The 14359-nt window shown below is 44.1% G+C and overlaps 1 protein-coding gene across 1 annotated transcript in view; it reads left to right on the forward strand.

The window, feature by feature from the left end:
* The window catches only part of BMP6 (bone morphogenetic protein 6), a 122990-nt gene that overhangs the window by 82147 nt on the left and 26484 nt on the right, over nt 1-14359 (forward strand). Inside the window, exon 2 of the mRNA XM_029053057.2 lies at nt 5218-5410. Coding sequence (XP_028908890.1) covers nt 5218-5410 — 193 coding nt within the window. The remainder of the gene's footprint in view (nt 1-5217; nt 5411-14359) is intronic.

The following is a 14359-nucleotide window of genomic DNA, read 5'->3' on the forward strand; positions in this document are numbered from 1 at the left end:
TGCCAGTTACCCTTTTGGCAGCGTATTCATTATCTATGCATCTCCCTTTCCCCTCTAATAATTATTATTCTAGTATTTGTTAAAGTGCTCTGTGCCAAACAGCACTGGGATAGATACAAAATAATCAGGTCAGACAGAGTCCCTGTACCATGTGGGGCCCACAATGTAAATAGGATGGATGAGGAAACTGAGGCATGGAGAAGTTAAGTGACTTGTCCAAGGCCATCCAGCAGGCAAGTGACAGAGCCAGGATTAGCATCCAGTCCTCTAATTCTCAGGCATGGGTCCCTTCACACTATTTCTCTTGCAATTGCCTCTTAACAGCAGTGGGTAGTTGGAAAAGGTCTCCCTAGACAATTGGTCAGACTAGTTTTGGGGGCTGTCCACCTCCAGGGAAAGTGCTTTCACCTGTGTGAAATTACACAGCCCAATTCCTGGGGTAAATATCTGGTCCTGGTGCAGATGCCCACACTCCCAGCAGCCCTGGAGAAAGACTTGATGGGAGAAGGGAAATGAAGCTAATGGTGAAAATGGGATTTATAATAATTATGGTATTTGTAAAGTGCTTACCATGTACCAAGTACTGTTTTAAGCACTGGAGTACATACAAGATAATCAGTTTGGACACAGTCCCTTTTCCACGTGGGGCTCACAGTGGCAATCCCCATTTTGTAGGTAAGGTAACTGAGGCACAGAGAAGTTAAGTGACTTCTCAAGATCACGAAACGGGTAAGTGCCGGAGCCAGGATTAGAACCCACGTCCTCAGACTCCTAAGCCCGTGCTTTTGCCAGTAGGCCATGAGGCTTTTGGAGGTGTTTCCTTTGAGCTTTCAATCATAATGTTAAGAGACAAATAAAGTGGTCCTTCTTAAAGCAAGGAATTGTGTTTTCTCATTTACAAATATCTCTACTGACCTGCCTCTGATTTCTCCTCTATCTTGGTTCTTCCCTTAGAGGGATCGGTTTAGGTTATCTGTATTGCTCCTCTTCTGAGCCCTCTTAGTTATCTAAATCATCCTGTCACCTATGACTTCTCCCACTAGTCTGGAGCAGGGTAGGGCAGGGTCCTTCCACTGCCATGGGCGAGAAGAAGCAACCCTATGTTCTTTCTCCTCTGCCTTCTGCGTGCATGGCTATGGCTGGGCCTATGACTGGAGACAAACCCATTGTGAATTGTGTGCCTTAGCTTTTACTCTAAGAGCCGAGAGCCACTTCGGAAAATTAACCAAATTCACTTCTCCACTTGGATTTGGAGTCTTTTTAATTTTAGTATTTTGAGTGTAGTCCTGGCTCTATCACTGCTGTCACTACAGTGGAAGAGAATCAGGGCTAGGAAACTTGGATTCCTATTCCAGGTCTGCTATGGACATACAGCATGACCCTGAGAAAGTCATTTTAATCGCCTTCTGCCTCACATTCCCTGTCTGTAAAATGGGGTTAACCTGCATACCTGAAAGAATTCATATACGAGAGTGGCTTTAAACCACTATTTATTTATTTATTTCCCCTCCTATTTATCCACGGTCTCTCCCACTGTACCTCAGATCACACTCTTTGGTCTCCTCAAGCTCTCATTCTTGTCTCTCCCACCACAATCATCAGCTTCTTGCTCACGCCCTCCCACTTGCCTGAAGCTCCCTCCCCATTCAAATCCAACTGACCACAGTTCTCTGTTTCTTCAAAGCCCTTCTGAAATCACATCTCCTGCACGAGGCATTCCCCAATTAATCTCTCATCTTCCCACCCCACAATTGGCGCCTCTGTACCATTTAAGCACTAAACTATTCACAATGCCTTCTCATATAGCACTTGTGTATATATTTTTTAGTAGTATTTGTTAAGCACTTATACTATGACAGGCACTGTACTAAGCGCTGGGATAGATACAAACTAATTAGGTTGAACACAGTCCTGGCCCCTCTTGGGGCTCACAGTCATAATCCCCATTTTACAGATGAGGTAATTGAAGCACAAAAAGTTAAGCTACTTGTCCAAGGTCACACAGCAGACAAGTGACAGAGCCAGAATTAGAATGCAGGTCCTCTGACTCTCAAACCTCTGTACTTTCCACTAGGACACACTGTTTCTCTAATTTTCTGCTTTCCATTACTGCCTTCTATTTGTCCATTAGATTGTAAACCCTAGAGCAGGGATCCTGTATATGGAATCTGTGGAACTCTCCCAAGCACTTGGTACAGTGCTCTGCACAACGTAGAAATTCAGTCGATGTTATTGATTTATTTGGAATTCTTTCAAGGAGAAAGAATTCTATTAATTCTATAAAAAAGGAGCATGACCTAGTGGAAAAAGCACGGACCTGAAAGTTAGAGGATCTGGGTTCTAATACCAACTTTGCCACTCATCTGCTGCGTGACCTCGGGTAAGTCGCATAACTTCTCCGAGCATCAGTTCCTCTATCTGCAAAATGGAGATTCAACACCTCTTCTCCCTTCTACGGAGACTATAGGCCCCGTGTGAGACCTGATTATCTTGTACCTACCCCAGTGCTTAGTACAGTACTTGGTACATAGTAAGTGCTTAGCAAAAACTACAGTTGTTGTTGTTGTAAGTTCATATGAACTTTCAGGGAAGGTGGCCTAAATGTTTTCTAAAATAAAGAAGCCTTAACGAATGGGTTTGGTTGCACTATGGTCCACTCATAAGAACCAAACAGCATACTTTTCTGGGGGATCAGCCACATGCTGGGAAACACTCATCGGTATACCTTTCCTTCTAATTGAGAGCCTTTGGAGAGGCAGCAGAGAAAGGAGCCATGTCTGCCATCATGGCCTCTAATTCTTGGGTGTTGTTTGGAGGCTGGTTGCTTTAGGGGGAGAATTAAGGAAGGTGATTGGTGGACTCATAAATAAAATGAAATCAGAGAGTAAAGACCATCATTCGTGTGGTGGAGGCGGAGTGAGTAATGTCAGTGCTTTACATGTTGAATCAATAATCCCTTAAACCAAAGGCGGGGAACAGCAGCTAATTTGGCAGAGCAGGTAACCATGGGTAAAAGCCAAGAGCCCAGACAGCTCACCTTCCTTCCAACATCTATGCTCTGGATCGTGTAAAGGTTAAAGAGACCAAACTTGGGTTCTCTGAAGAAGTCACACTAAATTCAACAGAACCTGCAATGTCCCAGCTGCCATTGTCTTTGTCATTCACTTACTATGCTGAATTGGTGGAGTCGCTCTTTTTATGTAGTGCATCCTTAGAAGCCCAAATTACCACATGATTCGCTTGTAGTCAGTTGTAGGCTAGAAGGCGGAGGAGGAAAGGAAGGCTTCCAAGAAAGCTTCAGTGAGATGGCAGTGACTCAGTGGGGAGAGCGAGGAGGGTAATACATGGTGAAGACTCATAGGGAGGAGTTCTGAAGAAATGGAATAAATGAGCTGAGGCATAGGTGGGTCCAGGTCAGAGAGGTAAGGGAAAGGGTGGGGAGTGACAACTCTGTTGGAAACCCAGATCGTGATTCCAAACAGACAGGAGAGGAAGGTAGGAAAGTACCTAGACGGTGGCAAGGGAGTGGGCAGATATGGCATGTTCCTCTTGCCTCTGTTGCCGCACAAGTCCCAAGTTCCTTGCTTATTTCAGGGCTGCTGGTTTTCTGTGGAACAGGGGTTGGGGCTGAAAAAGTGCTACGCCTTCACCATTAATCAATCGTAGTATTTATTGAGTGCTTACTGTGTGCAGGGCACTGTAAGGTGCTGAGGTTCCAGAACAGGTGCCAGGGCTTTACCCACAGGACCCACAGCCAAACCTTGGTGCAAGTTGGCATCACACCTTCACACATTCACCTCCTCCCCCAACAGATATATATATATATATATATATATATATATATATATATATATATATATACATTTGCTCCCATGTACTCTCTCTCTCATATACACAAACACTCCCCAAGCCAATACCCAGAAATATCAGAGTCAGCATGGGCCTGGGAGTCAGAAGGTCATGAATTCTAATCTCTGCTCTGCCACTTGTCTGCCGTGTGACCTTGGGCAAGTTACTTCACTTTTCTGTGCCTCAGTTGCCTTATCTGTAAAACGGGAATTGAGACTGTGAGCCCCACGTGGGACAGGGACTGTGTCCAATATGATTTGCTAGTATCCACCCCAGTGCTTAGGAGAGTGCCTGGCACATAGTAAGTGCTTACCAAATGTCACAATTATCATTATTATTATTATATTATTATTACTAGCTACACCAGTTGCTCCCTCCCAATCTCCCCTCCCAGATTACTCAACCATAAATGTGGCGGTCTAGTTGTGGTTACTCTAAAAACCACCAGATGAAGGGAACAGCAAGGATGTCTGTTTTTGAACTCTAGTGGCCACATCCTAAGATTTGTTTTGGAAACAGCGGGCTGTTTCTTTAACAAAAACTGTTCCTTAGAATGTCTGGAAATGGTTTCCTACAGGTCCTCTTCTTGTGAAACAAGTCACAATCTGGGGGCCTAGATGAAAGGGATACCAAGGAAAATTCAAATGAACAGAACTTTTTTTTTTAAATAGCAATTTCAGTTTCTGTAGAGTCCAAATTTTCCCAAACCTAGAAAGAGCAAATGAATAAGTTTTGTGTTCCATCTCAACTCCTTTCCTCTTCTCCCATCTCAGAGAAGACTTCAGGAGTAAGTGGTGAAATCAAAAGCTGGAAATGAGGAGGAGAAAAGGCTTAGAAAGCCCATCAGTTGAAAAGCAGCATGGCTTATTGGGAAGAGCACAGGCCTAGGAGTCAGAGGACCTGGCTTCTAATCACAGCTCCACCACTTGGCTGCTGTGTGACCTTGGGCATGTCACTGAAGTTCTCTGTGCCTCAGTTGCCTCATTTGTAAAATTGAGATTAAATCCTACTCCCTCTTACTTAGACTGTAAACCCCATGTGGGATGGGACTGTGTATGACCTGATCACCTTATATTTACCCCAGTACTTAGTGTAGTGCGTGATGCATAGTAATCACTAAGCAAGTATCATTAAAAAAAAAAAGACATGCAGTCTATTCCACCAATTGATTGATTGACACCACCTTGTGTTCTGTCTAGATATATGCCCATTTGGGGAAGAACATTCCCTAACTCCCCATCTTGCTGTCCAAAATGCCTAATGGAAAGATGCACTGTACAAAGATAGACTGTATTGAAGTTAACACCCGGTGCCCTGTACCTACTATATAACAATAACTGTCGCTCTTTCTTTGGCTTAATCCTGCAGTGGAGTACGACAAGGAGTTTTCTCCTCACCAGCAGCACCACAAAGAGTTCAAGTTCAACTTGTCCCAGATTCCTGAGGGCGAGGCAGTGACAGCAGCTGAGTTCCGGATCTACAAAGACTGTGTTGTGGAGGGCTTCAAAAATCAAACTTTCCTTATCAGCATTTACCAAGTCCTGCAGGAGCACCAGTACAGGTAGGAGAAACTCAGGGTAGCGGAGTGTAAGACTAGAAAGAGTGAATTGGGGTGGCTTAGTGGATGGACCCTGGCAAAGTTCCATCCAGTCGTATGCAGCTGAGAGAAAGAGTCTGTGTGTGAAGGGAGTGAGTCTGGACTCAATCGCTCAATCCATGGTATTTTTTGAGCACTTTGTGCGGCGCAGCTAACTAAATGCTTGGAAGAGTACAATAATAACAGAGTTGGTAGACACGTTCCCTGACTCAAGGCCGTATTTGAGGAGCCTCGTGGCGTTTATTCAGGCCGACAGTTTGTTGAAGCTGAATTGAAGCACTGCATAGTCCAGTGACCGTCATTCAGGGAATACAGTTTTCCCAACTTAGAACAAGAGAGGAATCCACTGATTGACAGAATTTCACCTGCTGCCTTTGTCATATTCCAGTTGCCTTCTTGTGCCTTGATCCAAGTCTCGTTCCTTTTTAGAAACAGCTGCTGGCAAGCATGTTCAAGGGTCTCTTCCAGAAAGCTACAGCAAACGGACTGTGGAAGGATTTAGAACAGGGTGGGAATTCTAAGAAAAACATTGCATTTGAATTTTGTCTTAAATTTAGTCTTTTTTTAGTATGATAAACAACACACCTTTAAATTGATTCTTTTTTAGTGAAGTTCTCCACACAAATATGCTGCCATGCCTCCCCTACATTATTATCACTTGCCTGAATGGAGCTTACCCAGGCCTCGGGGTATTTTACAGAACCCTGAGCAGCCTGGTGAACTAATGTGTGAAAATCTGCCTATAGCGTTTATCCCTTCAGTTTTCCTGGAGGATACACAGGGCAAGTCAGTCAGTTTGCCAGAAAATCTAGAAATGTATTGGGTATTTACTCAGTGAGTCATCTAGTAATTCTGGGAGCCTCAAACAGAGTCTGGGGGTGAAGGGTTTAGACTGTACCAAGACTGAAACATTTAGAGATCTTGCACCTGTATTTCAAATTAAAAAGTTAAGAAATAGAGTCGGGAAAAACGAAACAAAAAAGCCCCCATCCCATATGGACAAGGGAAGCAAGGTTCCAGTGTGTAATTTTTAAAGGCGCACAAGGAAAGTCAAGCCTCAGCATGGCTAAATGGAAAGCACTACAATTCAACCCCCACACTTCACTCCTCCATCAGGGGCCTGGGAGTCAGAAGGTCATGGATTAATCCTGGCTCTACCACTTGTCTGCTGTATGACCTGGGGCAAGTCACTTAACCTCTCTGTGCCTCAATTACTTCATTTGTAAAATGGGGATTAAGGTTGTGAGCCCCATGTGGGACATGGACTGTGTCCAACCTTATTATCTTGTATCGACCCCAGCACATAGTACCATGCCCGGCACAAAGTAAGTGCTTAACAAATAGTATTGTTATTATTATTATGAAGAATACCAGCCTGCTCACTGTGATTCGCTCATGTCTCTTTTGCCATCAACCCCTTGTTCACATCCTCCCTCCCTCCCTCCTGCCTGGAATTCCATAGCTGACAGACCACCATTCTCCTCATCTTCATAGCTCTACTAAAATCATATCAATCAATTGTATTTACTGAGCACTTTACTGTGTCCAGAGAACTGTTCTAAGTGTTTGGGAGAGTATAATATAACAGAGTTGATAGACACATTCCCTGCCCGCAAGGAGCTTACAGGCTAGAGGGGAATACAGATGTTAATATAAATAAATTATGGATATGTACCAAAGTGCTGAAGGGTGAATAAAGGGTGCAAATCGAAGTGCAAGGGGGAGGGAGGGAGTTCCAAGTCAGCGGCAGGATGTGGGTGAGAGGTCAGAGGTGAAATAGATGAGATGGAAGTACAGTGAGTAGGTTGTCATTAGAGGAGTGAAGTATGTGGGCTGAATTGTTGTAGGAGAGTAGCGAGGGAGGTAGGAGGAGGAAAGGTGATTGAGTGCTTTAAAGCTTACGGTAAGGAGTTTCTGTTTGATGTAGAGGTGGATGGGCAGCTACTGGAGGTTCTTGAGAAGTGGGAAAATGGGAACTTTAACATTTTTGTGGGAAAATGATCCGAGCAGTCTAGTGAAATGGGGGAAGCAGGGAGGTCAACAAGGAGGCTAATGGAGTTATAAAGCAGGATAGGATAAATCCTTAGATTAACAAGGTAGCAGTTTGGGTAGAGAGGAAAGAACAGATTTTAGCGGTGTTGTTAAGATTGAACTGACAGGATTTGGTGACAGATTGAATATGTGGGTTGAAAGAGAGGAGTCAAGGATAATGCCAAGGTTGTGGGATTGTGAAACAGGAAGGATGGTAGTGTTGTATACAGTGATGGGAAAGTCAGGTTGAGGACAGGGTTTGGGTGGGAAGATGAGGAGTTGTACTTCGGACAGTGTTACGTTTGAGGTGATGACAGGACATCCAAATAGGTATGTCTTGAAGGCAGGAGGAAATGTCAGACAGCAGAGAAGGAGAGAGGTCCTTGGAGTTGGGTCAGGAGCATATATATCTCACATATCTCAGAGAGTAATGTCTCCTCCAGGAAGCCTTCCTGACTAACCTCACCACCCTATTCTCCCTCTCAACAGCATTGTCTATGCGCTTAATTCCATATCCCCTAAGCATTTAGATTCACACCCTACCTCCCACCTCCACAGCATTTAGATGTGGATCTTCATTATCCATTGCTCCCCCAATCTGTAATTTATTATAATGACTATCTCCCTTGCTAGATTATAAATTCCTTGAGGGCAGGGATAGTGTCTATTTACTCTGTTGTACTTTCCCAACCACTTAGTACAGTATGCTGCAAACAGTAAGGACTGAATAAATGCCACTGATTGGGGAATCGGGAGATCTGTGTACTAGTCCCGGGTCTGCCACTTGCCAGTTCTGGGATCTTGGGAAGTCAGTTAACTTTTCGGTGCCTCAGTTTCCACATCTGTAAAATGGGAATGCCTGTTCTCTCTTCCCCTTAGGTTCTGAGTCTCATACGTTGCAAGGACTGTGTCAGTTATGATAGTATTTTCTCCAGAATTTAGCACAGTGCTTGGTATGTAATAAGCCCTTAACAAATACCACAGTTTTTCACCGTGGATCATAAGAGGAGGCCGTGGACAAATAATTCCCAAAGAGAATTATTGGAAAGGAATCTTGTTCTCCTGCAAGCATGCTTTTAATAATAATAATAATAATAATGTTGGTATTTGTTAAGCGCTTACTATGTGCCGAGCACTGTTCTAAGCGCTGGGTTAGACACAAGGGAATCAGGTTGTCCCACGTGGGGCTCACAGTCTTAATCCCCATTTTACAGATGAGGGAACTGAGGCACAGAGAAGTTAAGTGACTTGCCCACAGTCACACAGCTGACAAGTGGTAGAGCTGGGATTCAAACTCATGAGCCCTGACTCCAAAGCCCGTGCTCTTTCCACTGCACCACGCTGAGAGTGTGCCTTTGTGAGCGTTCACACATTGTAAGCAGAAACTTATTTGTATTTTGGCTTTGCAGGATGTAGGTATGGGCCTAGGGTAGTGGAATTGGAGAGGGCGGCTGAGGCATTTTGTACACTTCAGTGCTCCTCATGGTTACCCTGAATGGTTGTATATGTATTCCTTCTTTAAAGATTCAAAATAGAAGCAAGTTATAACCCTTCAATGGCTTTCTTTTGAAACTATAGTTAGAAATGGGAACCTTGGTGCTGGCTTGGAATTGCTTCATCACTTGTTACCAATACATTTAGTTTACTTTTAATTAACCTTGAATGCAAATACTGAAACCAAGAGATTTTGTTTAGGGCTTGTGGTAGTTTGGTTTTGATCCTAGTGATTTGTTTGGGATACCTTGGTTTTTTTTTTTACATGGTGGGAAAGGATCTTTGAATCTTAAGCAGAAAGGCACTAGTGTAGGGTGGTGTATAAATGAGCGTGTTATTTTTTTCTTTTACATAGCCAGCAGAACAGTTGTAAAGTTTAGGCTGATCTTCGGCCAAAAGAGAACAGCTGCCTTCTGCGTAGCCTGGTGGTGGCATACTTATTTGAGGCCATTGAGTTTGGAGACAAAAATCCTGACCTGCCTGACTTTTGATGACTCTTGGTTAAACCAAAAGGATTCTGCAAGGAATTTTAGGAGAGTGCTGTTTTCATTCTTTAGCTAAACTTGGTGGGCTGCTCTCTGTTTGGGAGAGGGAGGATGGTACCTATGTTTTTTCCTCTTGTTTCCACTCTCTGTGTACAGTCCCCTTTGGCCCGCCACCTCCTCTAGTTTGTGAACTCCTTTTATCATATGTTACCAAGTGCCTTGTTAGGTGCTCTGTATGCAGTGTATGCTGATGCTCGAACGTAGCTGATGGCGGACTGTGACGTATCCTCAGGGCTGGGTCCAGGTTTATTTTGGCCCAGGGCTTGTTTGCCTTGCGGGGGCCCCAGAGTGACCTGAGACACAGATGACATCATAAGATGTTGTGGGGTGACGTCACAGGCAGCATGACATGCCTTGGCTGTGGCATGCGAGGTTCCCCCCACCCACAGCAGTGATCCCCAACACTCGAACTCAGTGAAAACCCTGAAATATTTTCTGCCAGTTAGGCATACATGCTAGGAAGGGATGGGGATAAGGCTAGAGGGGCGAAGCCAGTGCTTTTGGGTAATCTAATCTCAGTGCTTAAAACTAGATTTGCTTAGCAGATTCTTGTTAAAAAATACATTTGGCCTGTGCAGACACTGCTAGTCATTCAGCCTTTCTCTGTTGGTTTAATGGCAGCTAAGCTGGGGCGATTCACTGCCAGGCTAAATTGTAGGTTAATCTCTGTAGATCACACAAGTTCTCCTGTTAGGGTACTAATTCCCTGTGCGAGCAGAGTGTTCCTGGAGGGTTAACGAAATGGCGAGAGAAGCATTGTGGCCTAGTGGAAAGAGTATGGGAGTGGGAGTCTGAGGATCTGGGTTCTAATTCCGGCTCTACCACCTGCCTGCTTTTTCACTTTGGGCAAGTCACTTAACTTCTCCGTGCCTCAGTTCCTTCATCTATAAAATTCAATCCCTGTTCTCCCTTCTGCTTAGACTGTGAGCCCTGGATGGGACCTGATCCTGATCTGCCCCATTGCTTAGTATAGTGCTTGGCGCATAATAAGCACTTAACAAACACATTATTATTATTATTAATAATTATCAAGGCTTAAACCAAGCAAGGGCCCTCAGCCCACCCTCCCAGGGTCTTTACAGTGTCCAAAGCCCAGCCGCCCTGAATTGACTGATTGAGCAGAGCCGAACTGTGAACTCTAACTACAATGTTCAGTCTTTTTGAGGAGTGGCTGGGTGTGGTGGGTTGGGGGTACCACTCTTTGGAAGTTGGTTACCTCAGGGGAAACATTTAAAGAGAAGAGAAAATAGATTTTATTTCTGGAAACTGCGCTCGGTGTATTATTCATTCCCGGAAATGGATGGCTTTGTGTGTCTTAAGCGCGTCTCTCCCTGGCCGGACGTCAGGGATTGTGGCAGGCAAGACTCAGGGCAGGGGGTACGGAGGAGGAGTGGGGAGCTGTAAAGATGATGAGGATGGCATTTGCTAAGCGCTTATTATGAGCCAAGCACTGCTCTAATAATCAGATTGGATGCTGTTTCTGTTCCACGTGGGGGTCACGATCAGAGAGAGGGAAAAAAAAAAAGGTATCCTAGCCCCATTTTACAGATGAGAAAACTGAGGCTCATAGACAGACAAGGTGCAGAGCCTGGATTAAAACACAAGTCTCCTGCCTCCGTGTCCAATTTTGTTTTCATTAGGCCATGCTGCCTCCCACGAAACCTAAATTTTAAAATTCCAAACAAGAGTCCTATAAAGCCCCAACTTTTCCAAACCTCGAGTTGATGTGAACAATGTGGAGTTTCAGTATAGAGGCAATAGAAAAAAAAGTTAGGGCTTCGGGTCCAGACAACTTCTTTAAACTGGTTATAATCCACATTTAGCCCATCTGTAACTCTGAGACAGGGTTTTCTTTCTCCTAATTTGTGTGGTGCTGAGGGAGGAGTAGTGGATCCAGGTGCAGGGGCAGGAAGCATGGGAGAAACAAGGGAGAAACCTGGGAGTCATGCTAGTATAGAGGCATCGAGGAGGAGGAGGAGAAGAAGAACTCATGCTAGGGTATTTTAAAAACAGTGGCCACAGTAGGAACCCCAGCAGATTTCCTTGAGAACCACTGGTTTATATGTAATAAAAGCATTTTGGGGTTTGGTGAGGTTTTCTTTCAGGGCCCAGATTTGATACAGTGCAACTACAGTTTCGTCTGACATCAGTCAATCAACGGCATTTACTTAGTGCTTAGTGTGTGCAGAACACTGTACTAAGTTTGAGGGAGAGTACAGTAGAGTTGGTAGATATGATCCCTGTCTCCAAGGAGCTTACAGTCTAGGAGAGTTTAGTTGTCCCTTGAGAATGACTAAAAAATTCTCAGGTCTGGAAGTGAACTATTACGGTATGGCAACATATTTTGAAGATAGGACCATAGACCCCAACCACAGAGAAGACAAGTTCAGAAAGTGCAACCTATTTCATTTTAAGAGGTCAGATGATTTGGAGCATTTTATTTGAAACAGTTTTACAGAGTCTAGACTATTATGTCAACTTGTCTTTGAAGAACAGTAAACAAAAGAGGTCAGCTGAGGTAAGTTTTAGAAATCTGGGGTAATTAATACCTGGGGAATTGGCTGTTGACGCAGAGCAACACCCGGATGGTTGTGAGCTTTGAAGTCAGCCTAAAGAACTGTTCTTTGAGCCCAAGTTAAAAAATGAGGCAGTCAGCATGGCTCTTTGAAGCATCTGTGTATGTGCTCTGTGTTGTATTTTTCTCAAAAGTTTGCCCGGTCCCTTGCAGGGGACACAAATGAGAAACGGAATTTGGTTTCAGTACCAGAATGTCTTTGTAACTCTCAATTCACTAATCTACAAACTATTAATTCCTTCACAAATAAACCCAAAGATTAAATCCCATCATCCTGAATAATTGAGGGATTTATTAAGCTTTCACTCTGTACCAAGCCCTGCCGTAGATACAATCCAATCAGATCAGACACATAGACCTATTTTAGGGGACTAAGGGAGAAGGAAAACAGGTATTGAATCCACATTTTACAGATGAGGAAACTGAGGCCACAGAGCAATTAAATAGCTTGTCCAGGGTCACAGAGTACACACGTGGAGGAGCTGGGATTAGAACCCAAGTCCTCTGTCCTCCAGTCCTTGTCTCATTCCCCTAGGCTATGCTCCCCCTTTTAGCATTGTCATCATCATCAACAGAATTAACTGAGTGCACTGTGTGCAGAATATAAAACTGGCACGGGGGAAACATGTAAAAGAAAAGAAACTATCCCTGCCCTGGCAAATTTGTGTACAAAGTACTCTTGTCTGTCTTGCATTTGTTGCATCTGTGAAATTTGTCTCAGCTTTTAATGAAGTTGGCCTTCATTTTAATATGTGATGCTGCTGACAGTGCAGCCCTTTCCCTTTCCCCGTCTCTGACTGTTATGTGACTGATGTTCTCTGCTGCAGTTTGCACCTTTAGCGAGATCCCTGTTATGTCAATGGCCTGAACTCAGGCAGGGACTGTCTCTGCCTTCGATCTTGCCTCTTAGCCTCTGGATCTTTGTAAAGCTTCCGCTTCAGGTGGGCAGCCCCCATTTTGATTTCTGTCCATGAGCCTAGTCTGTCGGCTTCATTGGCCCCTCAACAGACCGTCTCCATTTGCTCCACTTTGCCTTTCTGTTGTTGGTTCTTTGTTCTTGCTTCGTGGCTGCTGCCTTGCGGTTCACTGTTCAACAGCTGTTGGAACGTCTGGTGTCCTTGCGTGTTTCATCCACCAAAGCCGTCTTGCTACAGGCATGGTCCCCAATGAATCATTTGGAGATGGTTACCAGAATTAATTAAAACTAAACTCTGCTGTTCATATAGGCGCACACTTGGTGATCCAGCCTTTTTTCGGAAGTCTGGTCATTCTTCCTGAGTGCGTGCGTGTATGTGGGCATCTGTCCATTTTTTTTTTTAGAAAGTTATTGGAGGAAAAACCTACTGGATTTAGCCACAGATTGAATGTGAAAGTTGAAAGGGAGTGACAGGGCTGCCATTTCAGAAAAAGAAAGGGTGATAATTTTGTCAATTACCACGGGAAAGTTAGGTGGAGAAGATGATTTGAGGGAGAAGATGAATTTTAGATATATTGCATTTAAAGGACATCCACGTGGCAGTCTGCAAATATGTGATTGCCAAAAGGAGAATACTGAAGAGCACATTCTTGAGTACAGACAATGCAGCAGTGAGGATCAATTGACAATCAGCCTTTTCAGTAATATTCAGGCAATCAATAATATTTATGGCATGTTTACTGTGTAGGAAAGTAGAGTAGAATTAGTATTCGTTTCCCTGCTTTCAGCTTGCAGTCTAATTGGAGAGGCAGACGCTAAAATAAATTACGGAGAGAAGGAAGTAATAGAGAGTGAAGATATGTTACTTAAGTGCTTAGGTGGTGTGGAAGTGCTTAAGTAGCAGTTTTGGAGATGTAAGGTGAGAAGATGAGAAGTAATTTAGGGAAGGCCTCCTGGAGGAGATATGATTTCAAAAAGGGCTTTGGAGATGGGAGAGCTGTGGTGTGGTGGATGTGAAGTGGGGGCGATTCCCAGGCAAGGAGGAAGGTGTGATCAAGAGGTCAGTGGCTGGGGAAACAGGAATGAGGAAGAACGAGTAGGTTGTCTTGAGAGGAATGAAGAATGTGTGCTTGCCTATAGTGGGTGAGCAGTGAGGATAAGTAGAGTGGAGAGAACTGATTGAGTCTTCTGAAGCCACTGGACAGAGTTTTCTGTTTGATGTGAAAATGGAGATTTTTGAGGAGTCAGGAGATGTAAACACAATGATATTTCAGAAAGCTGATTTGTTCAGCAAAGAATGGACTGGAGACAGGAAAGGCTCGAGTCAGGGAGATCAGCAAGGAGGATGGTAC

This window comes from Ornithorhynchus anatinus, chromosome X2 (assembly GCF_004115215.2).
Source record: "Ornithorhynchus anatinus isolate Pmale09 chromosome X2, mOrnAna1.pri.v4, whole genome shotgun sequence".
Lineage (NCBI taxonomy): Eukaryota > Metazoa > Chordata > Mammalia > Monotremata > Ornithorhynchidae > Ornithorhynchus > Ornithorhynchus anatinus.